General features: G+C 41.1%; 1 protein-coding gene and 1 long non-coding RNA gene across 3 annotated transcripts in view; one reads left to right on the forward strand and one right to left on the reverse strand.

The window, feature by feature from the left end:
* LOC148222336 (uncharacterized) overlaps nt 1-27,503 on the forward strand; it is a 105,036-nt gene that overhangs the window by 19,312 nt on the left and 58,221 nt on the right. The window lies entirely within an intron of this gene.
* Nucleotides 1-27,503, reverse strand: part of CHST8 (carbohydrate sulfotransferase 8) — a 182,887-nt gene that overhangs the window by 1,808 nt on the left and 153,576 nt on the right. For both annotated transcript variants that reach the window (XM_088171818.1, XM_014881899.2), the window contains exon 3: nt 1,796-1,833. In XM_088171818.1, the coding sequence (XP_088027944.1) occupies nt 1,796-1,833 (38 nt within the window). The remainder of the gene's footprint in view (nt 1-1,795; nt 1,834-27,503) is intronic.

Below are 27,503 nucleotides of genomic sequence, written 5' to 3' on the forward strand. Positions count from 1 at the left end.
TGAAGGGTTGGTTTGTTTGGGTTGTGTGTTTCCCACCACCACCCCATGTCAGTAATTTATCTTTGCAGTGAGAACAGTTTGGCACAGAGTGAAGCCCAACAGGGAAGGGAGGGGGGCTTGTTGAGTTTGTAAGGTGGGGTGAGATGTAAATGTGGGCAGAGAGAATCAGGAAGGATGTCAGTGCAAACGCAGTGGTTTGGCACACAAGAAATGGGTTTGGTGAGGGCAGCATGAAGGGGACCCCAAAGGGAGGCTTGAGTGAGGTGAGCCTGGGAGCAGAGCAACTGAGACTGGATGAGAAGCAGTGAGAGGTGGGAATGCAGCTGTGGCTCCGATTAGGTCAGGGAAAATGGAATAAATAAAGCAGTTCTGTGGGTAAGGCTTGCTGGGACTTGCTCTTTTTCATTGGGGGAATCTCTGTGTTAATACTTCCTGCATACAGCCCAGGTGTATCCATTACTTCCTGCTTTTCCAAGCAGCTGAATTAAATCCTGTCTATGCCTCTAAGATTAGAATTAGGTTCTGGTCACTGTTTAACTATCATCCCCATTTTGAGGTAACCTGGATCATATGAACTACCATGGAGTATTTCGACAGAGGAGTGTATGTAGTTGCAGAATATTTATTGCTGACCCAAAATACTTAGTTAGAGGGTTTAAAATTTTAAATTTAAGTTTTTGATTTTCAGTGTTTCCCCGATAGTATTTAAAACTGGCTTAGAAATAGGGTACTGTGTGAATTTTAAGGTGTACAGTTGGGGATTAGAAAGGTCATGCTTTTTCAGGGTGGCAGATTAAATCTTAATCAATTTTACAAGTCTTTGTTGTCTGAAAAAAGCATTGCAATAGGTGACAAACTTGTTTTGTCACAGAGGTTATATCTTGTCACATTCTTGTTAAAGGGTCAAAGAATAAAAAAGTCTCAGCAAAGAGATTCAGAATTCATTGCAAAAAACATCGTTGGCAAAATAACAAAAACATCCAAATTGTATTTTGTAGGTGACTTTCTTGTATTGATAATTACTATACAAAACTTGAACACAACAGATCAGTTTTAAACATAAGTTTTAGGACACTTGCAGAATTCAGGTTGGGTGTTCTGGTAGTGAATGTGTTGTGCAGACTGGGAAACCCACTGACAATTTGTTATGCAAAACACTATTCAGTTGTTGGGAGTGATTGTTGTACTCTACTCCCATCTTCAGATGTTGTTTCTGTAGTCAGAAGTAAGTTTGTCTTTGTAAATACCAGATGTATTTCTAAATATCACCCTTTACAAGACTGACTGTAATTCAATCCTATTTACTCATGACATGGCTGATATTTAAAAGTTATCAAATTCAGGCTTCCTAGAATTCTGGCCCTTTAATGACCCTGCAGTTCCGTTCCTTTGCACACTTTGCTCTTGTCCTTTGAGGATTAGAGGCAGCCCCGTGCAGCCTGACTGCCACTAGATGGAGGAGTTCCACCAGAATTTTTCTTTAGCCTGTTTTTTAAGTACCTCTCAAGGCATTCATTTGATCAGTGCGATTTCGTACAGAATATTAATATATGCAAAGTTTACAAAATCTTTTAGCAATATCCAGTCTAGGAAAAAACTCATAAAACTGAAGTTGCATAGCTTATCAAATTCCTACTTTAAAAGGAAAATTTATATTTTCATGGCTAAGCTTTTGATGCATCTTTCCTTTTCAGTGCTTCATCTCCAGTGTAGTGGCCTTATCTGAGTCATCTCTATCTGTACTCCATACTCAGAATATGGGTACAATTTTCTTTATGTACTTCTGAAAACTTACTTTTTTTGGTTGCTGGAATCCCATGTTATATTTTATCCCTAAACAAAGAAAGAAAGTAAAGTAATTATTTAGAAATAAAAAACATTCGTTTATTTTCTTCTAGACTGATAGAGCAAGTGTTGTCAATGTAATGACAAATAGACCAATGGTGAATCATAATTATTGTATATTTCATAGTAATAATAATCCTTGAAAGGCCTCTTTATGTATAGATGTCATAAAAATTGTGAAATGGAGTGAAAGACTCTATAACTTTCTCCCTTTTACAGATGAGGAAAAAGTGGAACAAAAGTGATTGTTTAACCTCAGTTAAAAGACCAGTAGCAGAACAAGAATCAGCTGAAGGTTATGATTCCAGGCTAGAGATCTAAAAAAGAAAAACAAGCTGTCCTTTGTGTATTTACCCAAAGCTGTATGGCTTCTACCCTGAAACTTTGGATAGGACAGTACTTAATCATGATAACAGCTTGCTTGGAGTACTGTGCTGTAAAGGCAACACACACTGGAGTCATGTGTAAGTGAGGTCATATTTGCACACTTCTGGACAGGCAAACAATACAGAACCAGATTTTCTCTAATCTTCTGACTTCAACAGTAATATTTACCTGAAAATAGAATAATAAAGGTGTGAAAATCCTAGATGGCAGCTTTAGCTGATGTGTAGAGTTTCTTTCATGACCATAACCTTTGTTAGGTATAACTTAATAACAGGGGAATGGATAATGGAAATGCTACTGAATTATGACATTTGTTTGAAGCTTTTCAACTGCTGTCATCATTGTCAATGTTGCCTGAAGACTTCAGTTTAACAAGTGAGCATGATGAATCCACAGCCTTTTGGACAAGGACAATTACAGGTAAAGGTGTTGCACAGCATTAAGTGAAAGCTCAGTCCCATCGGGTTGGTGTTCACAGTACCAGGAAAGCTCTCACAAACTCCTCACACGGAGCTCACATCGTGACTTACTGCAGCTAAGGCAGCAAGTCCAGCTTTATTATTGAAATCACAGCTACAAACTGATATTCACAGTAGAGTCTAAATAAAATTGCTCTGGTTATTTCTATGCTCCAAGAGCTCCTCTAACAGTGTTCATGATGCTTTTGTCTTATGTTTGAGCTTTAACTGCACTTCTGCAATTTGTTAGCAATGAACTCCAGGCTGTGTGGGATATTGTGATTCTGTGCCTATTACAAGTAAAGAGCACGTTATTTTTACTTCATCAGAAATAAATTCTGGACACTTTACAGGAGTCTTAAGCCTTCTCCTAGCTGCTGCTCAAAAATGTTTAGCTGCAAATTAAAGTCAGAAGGTATCTACTAAAGAGAAATAGAGCTTGTCTGGAGCATTCCTGTGTGCATTCTGACCTGAGGCTGACTCTTCTGCACCAGGCTTTAGGAGATGTTCCTGAGCTGTTGTCCAGTTCCTGAAGAGGTCAGTTAAAGAACCACATTTATTTTACTGTTGTATAACATGTTACAGAGCGGGGCAGGGAAGGAACCTGCAGTCCAAAAACCCCAGCAAAATCTGAGCACCAGCACTGATACTAAAGCGTGGGTGATCTGTTTATACCATGAAAATGTTGTATTTGTCAGTAAATGTAAGTGCTTCTTTTTTGCTATACCCTAAGGGCCTAATTTTAAGATATTTGATCTGCTTGGCCTTTGCTGTAACATCATTAATGCAGCTACTTGGAGTAGTTACTTAACTCATAAGATGGGGAAGATGAACTTCCCTTTCCAAAAGTATTTTGAGCTTTTTACAGTTGACAACTTCAATAGGTGAGGAAAGACTTTTGGTCACTTATCAAAAAACTGGGGAAGTACTTTGGATGGAATCAGTTTCAAGCACTGGAGCATTTGTTGTGTCCAAATCATAATGTAACTTAGGGTTAGTTTTCTTCAGTTGTGGTCATTTTTTCTGACTTAAAGCAGGATCTGGTACCTTGTAGCAAATCCACACACTTTGTTTAATTACTTCTTAAATTTGGTGTCACGACTAATTATTATTAATAAAATCCCACGAAAGTGCAAAGAGCAGGTATAACTATTTTATGGTTAATTATGATTATGTTTCTGTAGTAGTGTTTCATAAAGATAACTTATCTGGGAGATTAGTATTTTGTACTGATATGCTTTGCTTTGAAAAATGAAAAAAAAATGCTAGGAGATGAGTAACCATTTAAAACGATGGTTATTAATTTACTGGCTTTAAGATGTAATCAGAACAATAATTCCTGCTTAATAGAAATATTTGGTGAAGCGCTTGCCAATCTCTTCAATGTTTTCTGAGTTTGTGACATCTCAGTTTGGCTTCCTCTAGTTGTCTTTCTCATGATACAGTCTGCCACTTAGATTTAAATCTACATGATAGAAACCTCTTAAGTGCAGTGGATTCAGGGAAGTTATATTGCACAGATCTATTATACTAATCAAAATCTTAATTTATCGTTATGATCCACCTTTACTATCCATATTTTTTACCAGGTCTTTGATGTTATTGCCAAAAGGGTCATGTTTTTGGTCATAAATAAACCACTGGTGTGTGGTACACGCAGTTGAAGGCAGTGATCAATAACTCTTAGGTGCCAGATGTGATGATGCCCAACATCTCACTGGTGCCCAAGCACAGAGGGAATAGCAGAGACAGACTCATCCTCTCAATTACAGATTCTTCATGTTGGTTTTCATGGTGTTCTTTTCCATTTGTGTGACCATGGTTTTCCAGACTTGAGCCTGGCCTGTTTTACCCAGTCCTACCACACAGTGAAACTCCCTGTGATCTATTCTTTATTTTCTTTTCCAAATGCTACCAGCAGCACAATAAAATGGCTTCATCTTCCTTGTGTAATATTGTTTAGCATTACACCATTCTGCCTTCTCCTCTGTCTCTGCTTCAAGACCAAATTTTGGTTTGCCTCTGGTGCTTTGCTCTGATTTGAGACTCAACTACAGCTGAAGTATTTTTTAATAAAAATGATAACTTCAAGTCTGCATCTGCAACTCATCCTTTACAGGGCTTCTGTGCACACAGTGCTGTTGTTTGCTTCATCCAAACACATTTGTGAAATTTCCTCTGGAAGGGCTGTTATGGCATTTCAGGAACATCTGTGTCAAGTGTCCTAGCCACAGACACACCAGTCTGAGGTCTTTTCTAAGAGACAACAATTGTGTATTTAATTGCAGAATGATTAATAGAGTAGTACTCAGAATTCTGATAAGAATGAAAAAAATTTAGCTGGAAGATTTTCCCAAAAATACTGGTCAGAAAATAAAGACAGTTTTTTTCCTTTTTTTTCTTTTTAATTTAAACTTAACTCAGCTTGTGCAGTATAAAAGACCTGCTCGTATCTGATTCTAACTTACTCTGGTGTCCAATTCTTTGCATATTTGAATTAAATTACTCAGGAAAGAAATTTAGTTAAAGATTGCTACCATAGCAAATTATTTGGTTTTACATCTACATAAAATATAGACGTTGTATACACATCTGGAATATTTTTGAAATATACAAACCTCTAAAATAAAAGCATTTTCTACAGAAGTTAAGGCCTAATTTGAACAGACTTTATATGTGTGTCTGTTTTAACAATGTGCTGTAAATCCTTTTTCTAATATAAAGTTATAGTTTGATTTGGAAAAATGCTTTCAAAGGTTCCATCTAAGCTACACACAGTATCTCATTTTAATACAGATAGCATTAATGAGGCCAAGAGAAGAAGGTTTAGCACAGCAGTAGCACATCCTGAATTGTACATGAGGAAAGAAGCAAACCCGTGCAGCACCTGTGCATGATCTGATCCCTCCGAGCCCCCAGGGAAGCTGCAAGTGTGTGCTGTCACCTCCCACACCTGGCATTTCCCCTGGCAGGGAATGCTGGGGTAGGGGATACCTGTCCAGTCCCTGCCAGACAGGTTGGGTGGTGATTTCCTGTGCACTGGGGGAATGCTGGAATGTTTCTGTGGCTCTTTCTCAGTCTCCAAACTCGGCCTTTGGAGCAGTGAGGAGTTAATCACGGCTCTTTGAGTAAAGAGCTTCTTTTTTCCCCCCTATTTTTGGAAGACATAAGTTTGCCAAGCTGCTGAGGGTTGGAGATTTTCAGTCTCTTTGAGCTTTCTTTCATGTGTGAATTCCTTTGTAACTCAGGTAACACATTTGCCCTGAATTCTCAGTTTTTTGTTTAAATCCCACCATTGTCAAGCATACAATTTCTAATAGTTTAAATGCCAACTATTTGAGGAATTTTGAACTCTGATTGATGGCTTATTCTTAAGCAGTAGTTGTGGTGAAGCAGAACACTTGCCAAAAAAGAGAGCCTCACTTTCCCCTCTTCTGTGCTAGTATTGTGCTAACACACCACAGCTTTCCATTGTTCTTCTGCTTTTATGTCCAAGTCAGCTTCAGAGATGCAGACATGGGATCGAAGTGAAACTGTGGGTGTCATTTCTAAAGCAAATTTGGGGTTCCTCCATCCCACAGGCAGCAATGCAGCCTTGTGCTGCTGCCTTTGTGTCACGGGGTACTTAGGATGGGAGCAGCTTGTGTGCACTTCAGTTGATTAAAACACGATTACTTTGGCTTTTTTGTAACTGAAATGACTTTCCATCTTAATGAAGCAAGGGAGTCTCTGGACAGAAGTACTGTATGCAGGGAAAGCAATGCAATTCTGAAGGGCATAGCCTGGAAATAATTAAAAACATTCAGTTCATCCATCAGTTTGAACAAGAAAAAATTACAAATCAGAGAGCCAAAGCAGAGATCAGTACACGCATTAAGTGATATTTTAATGTTTGCCTCTTGAGGACTTTCATACTGTCAAAGAAGTTGATATTCCCGGTTGATTTGTGGCACCAGCAGCTGATCCTGTGTGCTGGAACCAGCAAATCTGCACAGAGCTGTTCTGAAGCACAGTCCTGAGTCACAGCTGCTGCCATGGTGTCTCTGCTTCCCTCCGGATCCCTCATTAACTCTCTCGTAGCCAAGTCCCTCTTGGCAGTGCCTTTTGCAGGAAGGGAATCTTGGAGTAAAAGATCAGTGTGTGTGCAGCTCTTTGCAGATATGGCTTCACATGAGGATGGTGTTTGTGCCTACACAACATTTCTCAGACAAAATACCCAGGCTATCTTCCTGTTGTTGTTTCCCCCGTCTTGTTTGACACTGACCAAGTGCCAGGAGCCCACAGAAGTCATTCACTCATCCTCCCCTGCCACAGCTGGGGAGAGGAGAAGGGAAAAAAATGAATGAAAAGTGCATGAGCTGAGATTAAGACTGGGAGAAAACACTCCAAGGGCAAAACAGGCTCAATTTAGAGATGTAAAGTGAATTTTATTACCATCAAAGTCAGAGGAGGATAATGAAAATTAAAGAAGCCCTTAAAACCACATTTTCTTCCCCCAGCCCCTCCCTCCTTCCTACCAACACCTCAAGGAGACTGGATGTGAGGGTTTTGATCAGTTCATCACTGAGATCTTCTTCCCCTGCTCGGGGAGAGGAGTTCTTCCCTGTGAGACCATGGGGTCCCTCCCACGGGAGACAGTTCTCCATGAACCTCTCCAGCTTGGCTCCATCCCAGGAGCAGCAGCCAAAGCACACCTGCAGCACCCTGAGTCCCTCCCAGGGGCACACAGCCCTCCCAGACTGCTGGCACGGGGCTCTCTCTTTCCATGGGCTGCAGCCCTCCAAGGACAGGCTGCTCCAGCCTGGGAGCAGAGCCCTCTCTCCCCTGGCTCTGCCACTGGATCAGAGCCTGCTCCAGGCATCCACCTGCCCCAGCGTGGGCACCTTCCCCATGGGCTGGATCTCTGTGTCCCCATGGATCTCTGTGTCCCCATGGATCTCTGTGTCCCCATGGATCTCTGTAATCCCCACGGATCTCTGTAATCCCCATGGATCCCCGTGTTCTGCAGGGGCACATCTGTTTCACCATGGTCCTCACCACGGGCTGCAGAGAAATCTTGGCTCTGGCACCTGGAGCACCTCCTGCCCCTCCTTCTCCACTGACCTTGGTGTCTCCAGGTTGTTTCCCTCACATGTTCTCATCTCCTCCTCTTTTCTAGCTGGAATTCAAACTGTGCCAATGTTAGATCCCAGAAACCTGGGGTTTTTGAATTTTATGTGCTGCATGAAGAAGAGCTGCTGCATGCCCCACTTTGTTTAGATTTTCTTCTTAATCTGTTACCACAGAGGTGTTACCATCATCTCTAAGTGGCCCAGCCTTGGCCAGCAGCAGGTCCATCTTCAGAGCCATCAGGAATTGGCTCTGCCAGCCATGGTGGAAGCTTCCAGCAGCTTCTCCCAAAAGTCACCTCTGTGACCCCCCTGCTACCAAGAGCCAGGCCATGAAAAACCAACACACCCCCTCATAAAGGCTTTGCAGCCCTTGCCTCATGCCTGTTTGCTGCACATATTTTTGTGCTGTGTACTAGTCAGAAATACCATCTCTTAAAGTTACTGTTTATTTTTTATTACTCTAAACACAGCTTCATGTGAGAAATAATTGTTTTGATATGGGCTGCCTTGCAAATTGTTTATTCATCAAAGTGAAAGCAGGAGAGAAGCAGAAACAGAAAGAGTAACATTTTAAAGGAATAAATTCCTTTTGAATCAAAACCCAAATAAAGTGTTGCTGTGTCATTCTGGGAAGTCCCACTATCTACACAGCTGATATTGATAGCTGAGTATTGTGTGAATCTGTGGTGTTACTGTTGTCCAGAAAATTATAAATTTATATCCAGAGTTTGTAATGGGGCTGTTAACTGTCCTCTATTGTTGAGGTTGGAAGTTGACTGAGGAAAAGATTCTTGTATTAACTGGGATTTGGAAACCCTGATATTTCTTTGAATTGCAACATACTAATAGAACAGGTATATGAACTCTTTGAGAAAAACACATACTATTGTTTTGGTTTTTTTTTTCAGAATGGTCTTATATTCTAATATAAACTTAATCCATCTTCTTGACTAAATAATGATGCAACTCACACTTGCTCTGCTTCCATGATAGCAATAAAGGAGGGGGCACGACACATTTATATTGGAGGCTTAATTGAAAGAATAGGAGGAGCTGTTTGTGAATTTATTATGAGGAAGGTATAACTACTTGTTTACTTTGTCTTCTTTGCTATCCAGACATACTAATTAGAACTTGCCATTTCCTGACTTAATTTATATTCAATAAGAATTCTATAAAGAAAAGTCAGGTCTGTGTTATTGCATTCCCCATTCCTTCTTTGGACCTATCCCTGGGAATACTGTTAATTAACATCATTAGCTTTCAGGCACTGTCAGCAGTTACTTGCAATTTCTGCTTAATTCCTTTCAGTTATTCTTCATTCTCATATTTAATATTTTCGTATTGCCTTCGTAGCACGACTTTGGCAAGGACATTACACTTTCCCAGATTTATTAAAAAGTAAAAGCTAAAGTTTAAAGTCTAGCACTGCATTTATATTTAGTAGCCTATAGAACTATCCAGGTAACCAGAGGAATTTCAATGAATTTCAAGCAATTTCGTGTAATTTGACTTCATGTAGCTAATTAGAATAGCTCAACCAGAACCCAGAAATATTTCAAGACATTGAGCATGTTGGACACGAAAGCTTCACTGGTGTTTCTGTTGGAAGGGAGACAAAGTGATACAGGTGGAATTTTGGGCTGCTTTCATGTCACTCTGCAGAGATGTTTCTTTGGAAAAGAAAGCACAAATGGAAAGAGAGAAGGCTGCAGGCAAAAATTGAAAAAGTATGTCTACACAGACATGCCTCTGAGTGCTGAAATTCACTGCTTTGATAGATTGAGTGTAGATCAAATAGCCCAGATGTGTATCCGAATGTTGCATATTATTATGTTACAATCAATTAACTGGAACTGATAGAGTTTCCCTTTCTCCTCTTCTCATAGTTGATTATTGACAAGTCTTCTTAGTATAAAAGATCAATATAGAACATTAAAAAAGGTTAACACTTGTAACAGCTACAAAACTGGGTGCAGGAAGGGTGATAATTGGACAGACTTTGATTCATGCCCTGTGAGAAAGAAGCAGTTCTTGGGAAGCTCAGTTTAAGGGATTGAACTCTTTGCCAGGCCCTTTATTCCTGAGTGCTTGAAGGGCACTGGGGATTTGCTGTTTGTCATTTCTCACTGGCTCTACTCTTCTTCTTTGTGGAAATCTTTCTGTTTCTTGTTAAGGAGCTCCCTTGCACTCCTTCATCCAGATTTTCGTGACTGATGGGTAGAACAACCTGGCTGCATGAGAATAGTGTCTTGAATTGACTTTCCTATCAGTAAGACTGGGGAAGAAATGGTTCTGCTCAAAAACTGAGTACTAACTACTGCCAAGATTCAGGTGACATTAGATGGTACCTAGGATTTGACCTGAGGTGCAACCCACATAGGAGGATTCAAAGTGCTAGTATTGAGTTTTAGTAAGCTTGATACTTTTTAAAGGTAAGGGGAGGCCATTTAAAGGTGCTCGAAAACTTTTGGAATTCACAATTTCTCCATCAGTGAAGTGGCAATTTTATGCTCATGTTTTCTCCTTGGCCTTGCAAAGTTCAATGAAATTTGGTAGTGGAACACCTGGAAAGTTTAAATTGGACACACCTTGCTGAGGACACTTAATGCTTCATGTGGTGTGTGCCTGAGAGGTTCAGGGGCTTACAGGACATAAGGCTTGATCTTAACAAAGCTTTATATCATGTGAACATTGAAAGACAATTCAGTGGCAGGGGGAATTGGAGGGCATTTGCTCTGTTAACTTCAACTCACAACTCTTACCACTGGATATCCCAGACTCTGATCCATTTGCAGCTTGGTACTGGCATTAGAGAGAAGCCTTTGGTGCTGTCTCCCTTTGCACATCCCAGCACAACTCTGGTGTTCATTCCACCCCTACTTGGCCATGAACAGCTCAGTCAGGGAGCACACGGGGCTGCTGCTACAGGAGGTGGCTTTCACCTACCCCATGGCTCATCTCTTCACTGCCCTGCTCCCTGCCCCTTCCAGGTCACTGCACTGCCTTCCCCTCCTCTGCAACACAGAACTCGGCATCTGGCAGAGAAAGAAAGGAGATGATGCAGCACCTCGGGAATGTGGGGAGAGGAAACCAGCCTTCTGTGGGGATTGGTGGCTGTTCTGTTCATCTACACACATGGATGAGCTACACTGCTCTCCTAGAGGGGTCACATCTGTTCTGGCAGGGAGAACAGACAGTTGCTCTCCATTGGGTCACTCTTCCCTCTTTCCTTCCTACAAAGCCTGGGATGCAGAAGCCAGAGGGCTCGTGTGGTTGCTCTCTCTATCAGACTGAACCGTGGTACCTGAAGTGAGAACCCTTCAGCCACTGCCACTCCATGGGCACATCTGCATTTCTCATGCACACACAGTAGCACTTGCTGTATTTCCCAGTACCCCAGTGTGGAATGCTGCATCAGCCCAAGGAGGGGCTGTATGAATTGAGAGATGGATTGTTTGCATATACTCTGACAGCCCAAATTTGGGATACTGTTGCTATGACAATTGGATCATTTGATTTTGTAAGTCAGTGCATACAAACAGTAAGTAGCCAACTGATTGCTGGATATGTTTAGCTAGGAATGGAACTTTTATTTAGTGTGTGAATGTGTCTGATTTCACTGATAGCTTTTCTATGCCAGTTGTTGTTCAGAGCATTTCAATACAACCATGGTTCATTCAGTTCCTTGCATACAGTTATATATGACCCATTCTCTCTGCTCAGCACTGGCTGAAGGATCTCTGACACAATCTGCCCCCACTCTGCCATGGGGAGCTCTTTCCTGGCAGTGAAGCCTGGCTGTGAGCTTACACTGTGCAATTCAACATGATCACTTGTTTGGCTGCTCTGCTCTGGTGCTGCCTGACCCCCAGGACTGCAGAAAAGTGGGGCACTACAGACCTTTACTGAGCTGGCTCTTTGCTCCACCTGAGATGCAACTTTTGCTTCAGATGTGGGCAGATCCAGCTACTTTCTATCTTATGTTTCTGTGGAGGGCGCCTGCAGGTTGCACTCTGTGTGTAAATATTAGACAATCTCATTTGGTGATCTTTTCATGGTCTTAGAGTTGATCCAATGGGCGAAAGAGGAAAAAAAAGTTTTTACTCAAATGACTGAGTTCTCGAACTCTTATTACTCATTATTCAGTAATAAAATATTTAAAACCTTTGCACTCCACTGTCTGAAGACTTGCTACTCCGAGAACTGGAAGTATGGGTTTAAAACTCCCTTTGTTGCAGTATTAGATCAACTTCTGCTTAAGCAATAGTTATCTATGATTGTATAACATTGTCTTTTGAAATATGAAAATTTGGCATTTACTTCAGTGGGTACTAGGTCAGCTCCTTCATGAGCAAGCAGCAACATATTTTTTCAAGTGGTGGTAAATTGTTCTCTTAATCTCTTTACTCAATGCCCCCTGTTCTCACTTTACTTTTCCCTGAAAGGATTGAGAAGTTAGTGCTGCTCCTCTGAAACCAGTTGGAAACTACTATGGGCTTGCAAAAAGCAAGTTTCTTCCTGTTAAATTTTATTTCAGAAAAAAAATTATTGGATCAAATTTTCAGACTTTTTTTTTACTTCTGCAAGAACTATAATACGAGAAAGTAACTATTTGCTAAAAATACTTGCAGCAAAGGTTTGGTCTCATTTTTCATTTCTTTGTGCCTCTGCCTCAAGAAAAACTAAAACCATGAGGAACAAGCATGGAAAAGAACACCACTACTTCACACACTCTCACTTTTTTCCAGTCTTCTCTCTTTGAATAAAAAGGGACAGCATTTACAAAACTGTCATACATCTCTGTAGGAAAAGATTTAATTATCCAAAAAGTGAAGATGTCAAAAACATAAGGACAAAGAAATAAAAATATTTTGCATAATTCTTTAGAATGAATTTAAATGTCTGTCTCTGTTTCCTCATGCAAATCCAGCTTTGCTGTTTTTAGGGTATTTTTTATCCATTTTAGATTTTCTTTTTTCCTCTGAAGGCAACAAAGGCTTTCTGGCAGGAATTGGGTTTATGCTTGTGATGCAATCTCAGATTGTCTTTTCAAGGATGCTCTAAACTTTGTGGAGCTGAAATGAACTAAAACTTGTAGAGGCACATCACATACAATTTCAGATAGCTTTTCTATACTTTTTGCTATTCAGAACATAAAGATTCCACTTAGTTGGAGAAAATGCATAGTAGCATAGCCTCAAATCCCTTCCCATAACTTCTTTTGTATTTGGTTTTCTTGCACAAAAATGAAATTCTTTAGGGCATATTCCTCAGAGGAATCTCTCAAGGCAATTTTTCCCTGAGGAACTTGAGAAATGTGCATTTTCACTTGTATGTTTTGTATGAGGTTCAGGGCTGGTAATCTTATAAGAAGAATATGCTATGTAAAAAAATGAAATAATTAAAATTGTAGTAAGCTTGATCTGGTCTCAATCTAGTACCTCCTTAACAGAGCTATAGATTCAAATTTTCTTGTAGACAAATGAGATTCCAACCTCTCACTTGACATAGTTTTCCTTTTTTTCCCCATTAAGGAAGGTGGAAATTGCCAATATGTTGGCAGTAAATGCTGGAAGAAGCAATGTGAGTGATTTCCTTGGTGACTGTCAGATACTTCAGGCCAGGCTTTCAAACTACATTTGTAATAAAAGAAATACACTGTGGGAAAGATAAGCAGTGTGGTCTTTAGCAAGCTTGTTTCTGGCTGGTGTGCTGAACCCAGCTGCCAGCCTAGTGCTGCTGGATTAGCTTGGGGAACTTGCTGAAAGACTGAATGATTCATTGCTTGCTTTATTTTTACAGAGAAGCTATAATATCCTAAAAGTTTAGCTACAGAACCTCTGGCATAAAGTCTGAATATATTTTTGCAACACTGCATCCTCAAGATATCTTTTCTGTAGTGCCTAATTTTGTATTTCATAATGGTGTGTTTTATTAAAAAAAATTTTGTCAAATCACAAGTTGGAAGATATTGTCTTGAAGTGAATTAATGGAAGAAAAATTCTGAAGTAATCTACTGTTAGTAAATGGCTATGTATGGGTCAGGCAATTTCAGAGGTTGTTGCTGTGCTCATTTTGGCTGGGATTGAATCAATTTTCTCAAGGTAGCTGCTATGGAGCTGCATTTTGCATTTGTGCTGCAGTCAGTGTTGAACTGGGATATTTCCATTTCTGCTGGGCAGGGCTTACACAAAGCCCAGGCCTTTGCTGTCCCTTGCCCTGCGATGGAATAGGCTGGGGGTGCACAAGAATTTGGGAGGGGACACAGCTGAGCCCAAGTGACCCAGGTATTCCATAGGCTGTGGCATTCCATCATGGACAGCGTGTAAAGCTGTGGGAACAGGAGGAAGAGGAGGATGATGGGCTGATGGTGTCTGCCTGCCCGAGCAACCTCTGACTCCCTGCTGAACTTTTGGCTGCCCATGGAAAGCAGGGAATGAAATCCTTGCTTTGCTTTGCTTTGCTTTGCTTTGCTTTGCTTTGCTTTGCTTTGCTTTGCTTTGCTTGTGTGCAGTCCTTGGCTTTGCCTGCCTTGGGTTAAGGCAGTTTCAGACGTGGACACCCTACAATGAGTTGCCTTCCCCTGTAGTTTTAACGGATTCCATTCCACCAATAAGGAGAAATGAAAAACAAGTATCTGTGAGTGAAAAAATAGCAGTTTGCTAACAGGAAAAACAGCAACAGGCAGAAAGAAGAGTGAAGGATCACTAGACACAGAATTGCCAAGGCTCACTAGCTCCTGGGACAATGACAAACCCAGACCGGGGGTTCAGCCCCTTCCCCTGGGGCGGCTCGGAGGGCAGAGGGGGAATGGCCCCGGGAATGCCCCGGGACGGGGGACAGCAGCCACCGGGGCAAGGGCTGGAACCGGCCCGGGGCTGCAGGGGACAGCGGGGACAGCGGGGACAGCGGGGACAGCGGGGACAGCGGGGGACAGCAGGGAGAGCGGGGACAGCGGGGACAGCGGGGACAGCGGGGACAGCAGGGACAGCGGGGACAGGGGGGACAGCAGGGACAGCGGGGGACAGCGGGGACAGCGGGGACAGGGGGGACAGCGGGGACAGCGGGGACAGGGGGGACAGCGGGGACAGCGGGGACAGCGCGGGACAGGGGGGACAGCGGGGACAGCGGGGACAGCCGGCGGGCAGGCCGGGCACAGCAGCGAGCCCGCTCCGGTCCCCCCGGCTCAGGCACCGCCCGAACTCGCCCGGGTCGCGCCAGGACCGAGGAACAAACCCAGCTCTAAAAAACCAACAGAGAACCCAAAAGGGAAACCTTCACCCAGACTGCCTCTGCTGTGTGTTGAGAACCCCCAGAGGCAGGAGAATCCCAAGGGGCAGGAGAATCCCAAGGGGCAGGACAGCCCCAGAGGCAGGAGAGCCCCAAGACCAAAGCCAAACGACTCTGCTTGAGTCCAAGCCTGCGAGGCCAGAGTGAGATTCCCAACTTTTAATAAGATCCCAGCGGCTCCCGATCCCATTTCCAGCCTTGGCATCAGATTTTAAAGCCACTGTAACAATTTTGGGCACAGATAGATGTGGAATACAATAACATTTTGGGTTACCCTGTTAAACTGGCTTTATCTCGAGCATGAGTTTTCTCACTTCTGCTCTTCGGATTTTCTCTCCCCTGGGAAGGGAAGTGAGTAAGTGGCTGTGGTGCTTAATTACTGGCTGAAGTTAAAGCCATGAGAGTTAATTAATGTAGACAATATCACTTTGTGCGTTGCTGATTATATTTTAAATGGGTTTAATTTCCGAGAGTGTGCAGCATGGGAGGTTTCAGAGCCCATGTAACATAAAGTTATGAGCTCGGCAGCCTTGGCTTGGTCTGGAGACTCGGGTTCATTCCTGACTCTGCCTCTGTCTCCTGGGCTATGAGATAGGAAGGATGTGCTCTCTCAGAGGAGTGCAGTGCTGCAAGCTGATTAACCCAGAACACGAGTGGTCAGGGCTCTGCAAACATTCTAAGGATGCTCTCCTTAACGTATCAAATGGCTGAGAATGAAATTGCTGCTCACAAGCAGCACTTTTGAACACAGTTACTTCTTCCTCCCCCTAACTTCTGCCCCAAAGGTTCCTCTGACATGTTTTATGTCACCTTACTTGTCTTGGGATTTCTTCCCAGTCCTGCCTGTGTTTATGTTAACATTGAGGGACATGCTGTCGACACAAACATTTTCCCAATCCTCTTACTGTGCCTTCTCCTTTGACAGGATAGGTTTTAAAATATCATTTTCCAATTGTTTGGCCTCATGTTCTATATCACCTAGAGTGCCACATTGGAATAACTGATGTAGAGAACAGAAATGTTCCTTGAGAAACTAAGATTTGGACGTGTGAACCACTTCAATGACTTTTAATGCTCAGCTTGTAAGTTTTATTTGGTTCTGTAGAGTGTTTCAGACAAATTTGGATGTGGATCGGATATGTGACTGTTATATGAAGTAGTTTTACTGTTTTTCTTGTTTTAATACTACTTTCTGGTCATAATCTCAAAATCTGCATAACCAACACTCTTTAAAATGAGTTTTAGTAATTTTAATACATGATTCCACCTTTGTCAGTAAAATAATAGAAATAAATCTTTGCTGTTAAGATTACAGAGATTTAAAACTAGCTGTAGCATCTTTGCTTAAACCACCTCCTCTCTGAGTCCTCCAAGAGGAACGAGTCTGTTTTACTGCTTTGCACAAATTCTCCCTTGTTCTCAGCACTCTTCTTCTTCTCTGTCAACACCCTAAAGGCATCACAGTAGCCAAAATGAATGTATGCAAACATCTTAAGAGAATGCCTATTATTATGTCAAATGTTCTGAATATTTTCCTGCTTTCCCTTAACTGTATGTGGCTTTGTTTAAGCAATAAACTTACAAATAATTAGAAATCCAGACAGGGATTTCTTTTGACTTACATCTACACAGGGACTGAGGAACCCTAATTCACTTGTTATTGAATTAGAGAATTATTGAATATTAAAATAAAGTAATATAAAAATGCTGGGTGAAGTGAAGAATGCTGTTCGTTTCAACTGTATTTAATTATATTTATTTGCATTTAATATCTCCTTTAATCAAATAAACGTCCAAATATTCATGACACATAAAATGCTACTACTAGTTCAAAACTATTAAATAAGCTCTTCATCCTTCTATATATCACCTTTATTGAAATGGAGAAACATGCTAATGAACACATTTCATCCTAAATTGTTTTAAGAATACCACTGATTTAATTCAGATTAAATGTTATGTCTTTAGTGTTTTAGACAGTAAGTTACAGCACTAAGAACTCAAATCTTGTTAAGCATAATTTAGTAAGAGCAGAAAAATGTTTTAGTTGATTTCTTGTGTCCACATTAAGGGGTTAAAATAGAGAAAGTACACTTATGGCAAAAAAATAACATAGAAATAGCGATTTTTTTCTTCTCCCTTTCTATAGTAGAAACTGTCATTTTTAATATACATGAAAAACTTCAGGTTTGAGATTTCATATTAAAAAACAAAGTATTCTTCTGTGTAGCCGTGAAAAGGGGTTTTAACCCTTTAAGTGAGGCAGAAATAAGATGCACAGCTACATGGTGGTCTGTCATGACAGGAAGAAAGAGACAAGTTTATTCAGAAACACACTTGGTTTTATAGCATGACTCGCAACCCCAAGAGTAGAGAAAAGGTGATTGGTTCAGAGAGAAGACACCCCATGCTTAGGGCCTGGTCACGTACCCCAACAGGTGTTCTATCTTGTTCTTAATTCCTTTTTATTTTGACCAAATTATCACCCTGGGAGAAATTCTCCCTTAGCCTTGAGCTGGACCAGCTCATCGGCTGAGAACAGAGCTGAGCAGCTCCAGCCTGGAATATTTTTCAGGCTGTAATTTTCTCACTTTCTCAATATGTGTCCCACCCTTCTGGAGCAGCTGGCAGCTGCAGGGAAGGGCAGCCCAGCCGGGTTTTCCCGTGGCTCAGTCGTGCCCGTGCATCACCCCGCTCTGTCCCCGAGTCACGGGGAGCCCAGCGAGCAGCACAGGCACAAGGTGTCAGCTCGCAGCCCTCCTCTGCACGGCCCATTAGCTTTCATTGATCTTTACAGGAATCGTTTGGGTTGGAAATGTCCTTTGCAATCACTGAGCCCAACCATTAACCCAGCACCCCCTCCCCCAGCACTCCTTGTCTTTTAAATATCTCCTGTAACTTTGCAAAGCCTATAACTCTTTTAAAAAGCGTGTCACCAGATAGATATTGAAAGGAAAATCCTGATCACAGCTCCACAAAACCAATAAAACTGCCTTCATGAGCTTTTATGAAATTTTTTATTGCTCAGAGGGTCTCAGTTTCAGCAGGCAGTGAACCATATTTAGACACTAAAACCTATTTCTCACAGTCATCTCCAGAAGTCATTGCCTCTGTGCTTACAGCACTCCAGTCCTGTGAACATATTTATATTCTTGTCTAAATTTCTGCACAGTAAAGTCAAAATAGAAAATTTTTAACATATGTACCTACTCTGAGTGTTGCTAGCAAGTGAAGAGGTCAATGAAGGCTCCTGGAAAGGGAACAAGTTTCTTTGTTTTCAGTACTACAGTAGCTAAGACAGAAAACATTAATTTTCATTAATCACTTTGCTCTAAATCTCAGTTTAATATCCATTTCCGATGTTCTAGATAAATCCTTAGCCTTTCAGTTGTTCCCTCTTGTAATCCTGTATCACTGATGGATCTTGGCAGTGACAAATGGCACCGTTAGACCCTGCAACTACTTTTATTCTTGTTCTTCCTCTGTATCTTTAGAGGGAGGAGAAAGGAAGAGGCCAGGGAAGACGGTTTGAATACTGATGCTTATAAATGGTATCCTTCTATTCCTTACCTTCCTCTAACTCTGAGCCTGACTGCAAAAAACAGAACTTGCCCTCCTTAAAAAAAAAAAAATTAAAAATCAGTATGTTGGATGATAGAAAGCATTTGTTTGTCTTGGTAGGAAATTAAACCAAGCTAGATATCAATTAGTCATTCACAGCCCTGATCCTCTCAATGGGTAAATGGGAAGGTTGTTTGATTTACTTTGAAATTTTTACAAAATTCTCAGGAGGTTCAATAACAAACTTTACTTGCTAATTTTAGAACAATGAGGGAGAAAAAGTTACTTGGCAAATTTTAAAGCAACATCCAAAATAAGGTACTTTGCAAACTTAAACTTAGCAAACTCAAACTTAGCCAACTTGAATGTATCCAGCACAACAAGACACTTACTAAGGATTGACTGGAATTTCTAGTCTGGCTTACAATATATTCTGAGAAGAAGAAGTTAGGAAAAGAAGGACAGAAAGAAAGAGACAGAAAGGAGAAGAGTGGAATGGTCACCATCTGTGGATCCAGTGGTGAAGTTTGGTTGTTGCAATTTCCAAGTCCAGTTGTTGAAGTGATGGTGAAAGTGTCCAAAGTCTTGATCCCTCAGGGGTGGGGGAAGCCCATGAAACACCAGGTTCTGTGGGTTAATAGAGCCTCAGGTTTGGGTGAACTCCCCTGGGGGAGTTTCACACTGTCTGATGTCACACTGTGAATCACAGGGCACTTTGGGGGGGCTCTGATGGTTCATGGCCCCTTCTAAGCCATGCCCTGCCTCTCCTGGCAGGGCAGGTGAGCAGGTATGGCCCGTGTGGAGGGATGAGAAGCTCCAGCCCTGTGTGTGAGTGTCCTGTGCCTTGCCCAGGGGAGTTGCCAGGGCTGAGCCAGTTGTGGAAGGGAGGGCATTGTCCTGCTCCAGAGCCCTGTCCCCGCTGGCAGCATCAGCTTCTGCTCAGCCTCTTCCCTCCCCTGGCTCCCAGCCCTGCTCTCCCCTCGGCGCTGGCTCCTCACCCCCTCTGCCCCTGGGCAATTCCTGCCAGGAATTCACTGCTGCTTCTGCCCTTGGCCAGTGCTCTGAGCCATTAACCCAGAATATTCCAGTCCCTCACAGCCTTCCAGATCGTTCAGCTCCACCAACAAAATGTGTGAAATTCTGAAATAGGTAGATTGTTTCCTCAGAAAGGAACTGCCACGTGTCACTGAGACCACTTGCAATGAGTTTTTTGTGTTCTTGCAATAAGTGGTCTGATGGCATAGCCAGGACAATGAGAAAGTGATGCACACCTTACAGCAACCAGAATTTCCAGAAACCTGCTCCTTTTTGCCACAAAGGTCTGGGACCCTTAAAAAAGCTGCCAATTGTCCTATGGGAGACAGAACAATTCTCATTGTGAGAGTTAACAGATGTTATGTAAGTAGCTGATTTGAGCTGGACTGGAATTTACTCGAACTCTGAAACTTTTGGGTCTGCCCCAACTTTACCACCACCTGATGGGTTGACTGGCAGACAGGCATAATAGCAATTCAAATTTATGAATAATGTAATTCCAGGCGACAAGGTGCAAATGCACAGGTAATTAAACAAAAAAGCTCCCTTCCAAAGGACAAAAATGGTACTACTTCTTTTTCTGTTTATGCCCAGGTGAAAACAGGATCTTGATGGAAGCTTAGAGTGTAAGCTTTCATGAAATGAAAACATCAGATTAATTTAAGAAACTCTCATTCTAGGAATAGTCAGTTTCTCTTACAATGATATTTTCTGGAATATATTTTCTATGACTTTCAGAAGTATCAACATGTTTAAAAAAACCCAAATCAACCAATCCACCCACCCAGTCTATTAATGCAATATGCAGTGTTTTAATTTTCCTTGTGTGTTTTTTATTGTGAAGAAAACAGTATAGGCAATTAAAAAAATGACTAACATCAATTCCTATGTATTGTAAAGATTTTGTAGCTAGCAATATTATTAAACTCTCATGAAAGAGCATAAAACTGTTGGATATAAATATTTTTGAATGTTTTCTGATATAAAAACTTATGTTTGGGATAATGAGAGATACATTTCAAAATCTGAGTTTCATGTAAGAGATATGATTTATCCCTTGTGTGCTGGTGAGGAGCTGTCCTGATGAGATGTGTGGCCAGATCCAGGTGAGCCCAGGGCATGGAGCTGTCCCCTGCCACAGCCAGGGCTGTCACCTGCAGGACACCAGCCCAGCCACCCCTTGGCAGCTGCAGAACCCAGGATGTTTTGAAATGAAAGTCATTCAAGAAAAAGGTACCATGGGACAGGGCAAAGAGCAGGCTGGAGCTCTGTGTGCAGCTGTGAGCAGCTGTGTGCAGATGTGTGCAGCTGTGAGCAGCTGTGTGCAGCTGTGAGCAGCTGTATGCAGATGTGTGCAGCTGCAGCCATGCAGAAAGAGCTGAGCTCATCCCATGTTGGAGTCAGTCAGTCAGGAGTCTCTCTGAATTTTTCAGAGAGAGATCAGAGTGCAAGGATTGGATTAAAACCTTTAGATAGATTGAAGTATGTTAAGCCACTCACACATAAGGCAGAGGTGAACGTTTAAGTTTTAGTATAAACAAGCAAGTAAGTAAGTGGAATGGGGTTTTAGTGCCTTTAGTAAGTAAAAGGTCTTAAATACCAGTATAGAAGTTCGAGTTCTAGTGAAGGTTGAAAAACATTGTTCTAGATACTGGTGTTTCTGTGGAGGCTCCAAGAACCTAGTTTCAGACACAATAAAGTTAGAGTTAAGAATATTGCTGACATTTTTCAGTTAGAACAAGACAGGCCATGTATGTAGTTTATACACAGCCTGGCGTGCTAAGAAACCAGAATTCTAACAGGTTAAGGAGTATTGGTCTGAGTTTGTGTCTTAGCTTGTTAGAAAGTTTCTATAAAAAGCATGCACTGGGGAGAGCTGGTGCTTTTTGCCACTGCAGTTTGCCATCACTTTATGCCATCACTTTATGCCATCACTTTATGCCATTGCTTTTAATGCCATCTACTTTTGCCATTGCTTCACTTTACTTTTGCCTTTAAGACTGATGTGCTTCTACAATAAACAACTTTATAGCAACTATGAGCTGCTTAACTCATGAAAGAAAACAACCTGACAAGTTGAGCACCTAAGAGCACCTGGAGGATCTGACCTCACAATCCTTCCAGACCTGGCCCAGCCCCTAAACTTCCATGGTGCTACCAGCTCAGTCTTGTTTGGGTTACTGGTTCAGTGGGAATAATCTTTCCTAACTAGCCCTCAAGGAGTGCACAAAACTGTATTAATATAAAGCAAAGAGCTTGGAAGTTCCTCATCACATGTGGAATGCAACAGTAAACATAATGCTTGAATAGAATGGTTTTATTTGTCACAAAAAATAATAATGCAATGTCTCTTTGAACAACTACAATGTTTTTTTTGTGCTATTTGTTAATATATTTTGATTAGATGCTCAAGTGAAAGCCTAAACACGCTGTCATCCTCAGACATACTTAGGCAATTAGAGTGCAGCTTATGTTATTGTTTTATAATTCAAGTCTTGTGCAATAATAAATTAAGAAACTCATTAAATTTTCAATTGCATTAATAGAAAAATTCAACTTATTAAATTCTTTGGTGAGGCCTAATAACAAAACATTGGAAATACATCTATTTATTTTTTTCTGTCTTTGTAAATCTTGTTGCTCAGATAGCCTCTCCCTTCAATATAGGAAAAAATATAGTAATAGGAACATAAACTGTAAAAAATACTCTTTCTTATATAGAGTTTAAACTTGATTCCCTTTGTCACATTTTAAAGAATTTCTGAACGAATTCCATGGCTGCCAGCCTTCCCCATAAATAGCTGCAGGCCTCTCAGCAGCTTTGTGCTCTGAGCTTGGCACTGCTTTGTTCTACCAAAATTGTCAAATAAAGACTGAGAGCACTATTTTTATTTTGGCAATGCATGACACAATTTGATGCTGTAAGTTGAGCTATTTTAATAAGGGTGGTGTTAAAATTATCTCTGTTTTCACTGCAATAGGAAATTGTAAGTGTGTGTGTTTAATGAAGCTTGCAAATATGAAACTTCTCAGTGAGCTAAGCCTGTACTGGGAGACATCACTCCACATCCATTAAAATCACAATGAATTTCCTCACTTCATGAAGCTTTCTCCTTTTTTTTTTGTAGCTGCTAATGGTTAAAGCCCAAATTATTTGAAAATGAATGTATGTATACATTAATACATGTATATATATATGTGTATGGATATTTTTTCCACTCTGTGTTAGTATGTTCATGTTACAACTGTACCAGAACTACAGAAATTCTTCCTTCATCTTAATAGGTGTTGGTGGAGTTTAAATTAGTCAGTGGTTGTCTGAAGTAGTGTCAAACTGTAGTGAGACAAACAGAGAAACAATCATGAGGAGGCTTGAGATGCTTTGCACATAGTACTCACCAACTCTGGATAAGTATGTACAAAGAAATAAATATATTTGTCTGGAAAATCAGGAGGCTGTTGTGAAAGGGAATTTTTCTATGAATAGTAGACTAACAAGCTTGCTTTTGCCTGCTACCATTGCAAAGAGTGGAAAAGCTGCCTTCTATATCTGGTTGTAGCTACACAAATCATAACAATTAGCTTTTGTCCAATTAACTGTTCAATTTGGGCAAAATAATGCCATAGGGCAAAACTTAGTTCTGTATTTCTTAAAGCAGTTCTAAGGCATCACCTTCTGAACTGTTTGCCCAGGTGCACAAGTCCAATTTACTTCTCAGTGAATTTATTAAACTCTCATGGGCTTTGAGCTCTGTCATAGAGACCTATTCAGATTCCCCATCTACCTTTAGTAAATGACCTTTTGCCTCACATGGGACGTGATATTTTCAGTATTAGCTCTTCCTATCCCTCTTGCAGGACACAGAGGTCTCTAGCTGCCAGGTCTACATTTCTCCTCCTCCTTCCATGAAGCCTGGTATGGTTTTTGCAGGCAGCAGGAGAGGAATTGGTGCCAGAGGTATCTGCAATCTCCTTGGTGTGTGTGGAACATGGAAGCAGAGCTTCAGCTGAAGGGTGTCTGGGGGGTTTTATCACTTAAATCTCTAATGCTGCTGCTCCTCTAAATGGTTTCATGCCACTCAGTGCTCATGGAGTCCAGTAAAGCTGTAAAGCCAAGTCATAACCTGCTCTATTCCTCAGTAGGAGAATTCAGAATATTGCAGGTCACTGGGAAAGGCAGAATTTCCCAGTGTATATTCATGTTTTATGAGGTGATATTCCTCTGCCTCTTATGCCAGTGTCACTTGGGAAATGAAGCGAGTTGCCAGTAAAATAGGATCTAAAGGCCGTCTCAAAACATTAAAAAATTAATCAGATTTGTCATTTTGTTACTTAACTCTCAGATTTATTAGACTAAAATTATGGCACTTTTGAGTCTGACTCATGGTTTTTGATTGCTTAGAGTTGTCACTATGACACATGGGGCATTTATCTTCTTGCTTATTTTTTTCCTCTTTTTCTATCCCCCCTCCAGACAGAGTCTGGCAGGCAGGAGTCTGCAGGGGTGCACCACATCATCCAGGGCTCATGATAAAACCAGAATAATCACTCTAGAGAGGCCTCCATGTCCTCCTCATGTTTTAAATAGTTTACACAAAGGTTGGAAAAGAAGAAAGCAGAACAAAACAAACCAGCAAAAATCCCCAGTCAAAAAAACCCAAACCACAGACAAAAAAACAGGTGACCCAGAGCTCTGGTAATGTTCTGCCCATTTATTTTTCTTTTCCTTGTGTTCAGTCACAAAACCAGGAGTCCATGAAAACACAGACCTGTGACATTCCTTATTGTCCTTCTCCTTATTGCTGCTTACTTTTAACTTGCCTCTGTTGAACTCAGTCAGAACCTTCCTAATAACTCTTCCTATTCTGCTGTCATCAAATGTTAATTAGTGACAACTATGACTTTTGCTGGGACTCAGTCAATTTTCTTCACAGACCCAGTGTGACGATGTGTTTTGCATTGGTGCTGAAATCAGTGTTGAAATACAGGGATATTTTCATTACTGCTGGGCAGGGCTTACACAAAGTCAAGGCTTTTTCTGTTTCTTACCCACCATGGAATAGGCTGGGGGTGCACAAGAATCTGGGAGGGGACACCTGACCCCAAGTGACCCAAGGGTCATGTAAATCTGAGGAACGGGGGAAGGTGAGGAGCTGTCTTAGGTTGCAATACAGGATGTAACCAAAAGTATGAATTCCATCACCATCTGATAAACCAGTTGGGGCAGTGTCCTTTATCTTTTCCACAACCCATCCTTCCTCCAGGAGATATCTCCTGTTAATGGGCCATTGAGTCCCACTGAATGACTGATAAAATTACATCATCCTATTGACTCCCACTTAATGACTGATAAAATTACATCATCTCAATGGGAGATGCTCCAGCCAGGGGGAGGAGCCAAGCCTTTCCTACCTAGATAAAATCTGAGATTTGGGACACCAAGGCAGCCTTTTTCCACTGGATTCCAGAGGAAAATCGGACCTTTCCACATCATCACTGGACCTTTGGAGGAAAACTGCACCCTTCTACAGGAGCACTGCTTCAACTGAACCACATCTGTCACTGCAGGAGGACTGCAGCCACCATTTAATGGCACTGCTACCAACACCTGACTGATGGGGTGTCAGGTTGTATTCTGCCTGTGTTAGTGGTTTTGGGTTTGTTCTTTGTAATACTGTATTTCTATTTTAATTTTCCTAGTACAGAACTGTTATTCTTATTCCCATATCTTTGCTTGAGAGCTCCTTAATTTCAAAATTATAATAATTTGGAGGGAGGGGATTTACATTGTCCATTTCAAGAGAGGCTCCTGCCTTTCTTAACAAACACCTGTCTTTCAAACCAAGACAGGAACAATGGCTGTAATGACCTTTGCCTTCCCAATCACTGCTGGGTGTGATGGGGGTGCTCAGCACCTGCCCATGGAAAGCAGAGAATGAATTCCTTGCTTTGCTTTGCCTGTGTGGGCAGCTTTTGCTTCACCTGTTAAACTCTCTTTATCACCACCATGATTTTCTACCTTTTAAATTCCAATTCTCCCTCTGGTCCCACCGTGCATGGGGGAAGTGTGGAGCTTTGTTGCTGGCTGGGGTTAAATCCCAGCAGAGAAGTTCTTTCCTTTCTTGAGAAAGAGGGGACCACCCCTTCACCTCCCAAAGAAAAACCACCAAATCAAACCAAGAGCCCAACCCAAACTACCAAACAACCCAATCCACTGAGTAACTGACATGAAGATGCTGTCTACCCAGCTGAGACTCCACAAAGATTCTCTGTTTAATCCAGTGTAATCTGATTTACTCTAGGATTTTTTGCAACATTTGCCATATCAAGGAACTTCTTAGATCATTGTGAATTGTATGGTGAGGGTTTTGCTTGGCTTCCTGAAGTCTTCAGAATGACAAGAGAGACTTCAAGTTACTTCTGACTAGGCTTTCACTATAAGGTATTTGTTCCCAGAGCTAAAGATTGTACCACCCTCAAGACAGACAAGCATATCCAAACACTGGAAGTTGTTATATTTATGGTAATGAAGATATTCACAGTAAGGAAATAGTGGCTGGTAGAATTTCAACACATTATTTCTCTTTCTGAAATGTGGAAATTCGGACACAAGGCAGTGTTCTGTTGAGTAGATAGTACCAGCAGTGAAAGGGCTTTGCTCTTATTTTGTTTTGAAGCAGAATAGCTCAGCCTGTGGCCAGATGTTCTTCCTGTTGGTAGCTGCAATCCTGTTTGCAGTTCCAGCCTTGCAAGCATCACTTCTGCTCGCTCTTATTTGGAGGGCTACAATAAAGAATTGGAACACAGGGAAGATCACCTGGCTCATGCTCACAGGAGTAGGATTTCATAAAGAAATGTGGAATTCATGTAGATATAGGATCTGCATTGAAGATGTACATAAGCCTGTTTTTCCTAATCAGTGTCCTGATGAGAACTGTTTTCTTTGGTTTCATTTAAGCATTTCTCTTTAAAATATGTAGATATAACTGAACAATGTAATGGGTTCTTAAGGACAATTTACTAGAATAATAGGTTCTGGCTTTTCATTTTTTTTCTACTGTCAGTTGGAATAATAAGTTTTAATGTACCTTTCCATTGACTTATTTGAACAACCCTGCTGGAATAAAGCATATTAAATAATTTCATTAACCTTGGCCTAGACTTGCACTGAGAAGCTCCTTATTTGGGCAAGTGCAGCACAGATGTGAAATCTATGATTACTGCAGCTCTGCCACTCGACTGGCAATGTGTCATTTTTAATGTGACAGCTGTATTCCAGCCATCAAGGGTTACAGCTTCTGGCAGTGTGAAGTTCTCATTATGCCATTTCTACTCTGCAGTGAAATAATAATTTCAAAGCAAGCTGCTCCCATCTCCTTCCTAACCTGAGATCAGAAGTCCTCCTGTTTATTTTTTTCTGACTTTTCATCCAATCTGCAGCAGCTGAGTTTGTGTTCTGAGACTGACCTAAGGTATATCACTTATTAAAAAAAAGGTGTTTGTATATTCAAAAATACATAAAGTAACAAATAAAAAACTGTTCATAGTACATTTCTCCTTTGAGCAAATGAACTGGGAATATCTTTAAATTATGGGAGATTTTATATACTGAATTGTCATATACATATTAGTTTTATGAACTTGTCTTCCAGTTGCTCTATGAACTATTAAGACAAATACTTTATATAATTATTTCATATCAGGAATTTAAAAATAAACGCCATGAAGTATCTACCTTGAGAAATTGTCACAGCAAATTCAGAGTGATTTCACTTGAGATATTTTAAAGCGAAATATTTTTATTTTTCTTTAT

The sequence above is a fragment of the Sturnus vulgaris genome, chromosome 12 (assembly GCF_052056855.1).
Source record: "Sturnus vulgaris isolate bStuVul1 chromosome 12, bStuVul1.hap1, whole genome shotgun sequence".
Taxonomy (NCBI): domain Eukaryota; kingdom Metazoa; phylum Chordata; class Aves; order Passeriformes; family Sturnidae; genus Sturnus; species Sturnus vulgaris.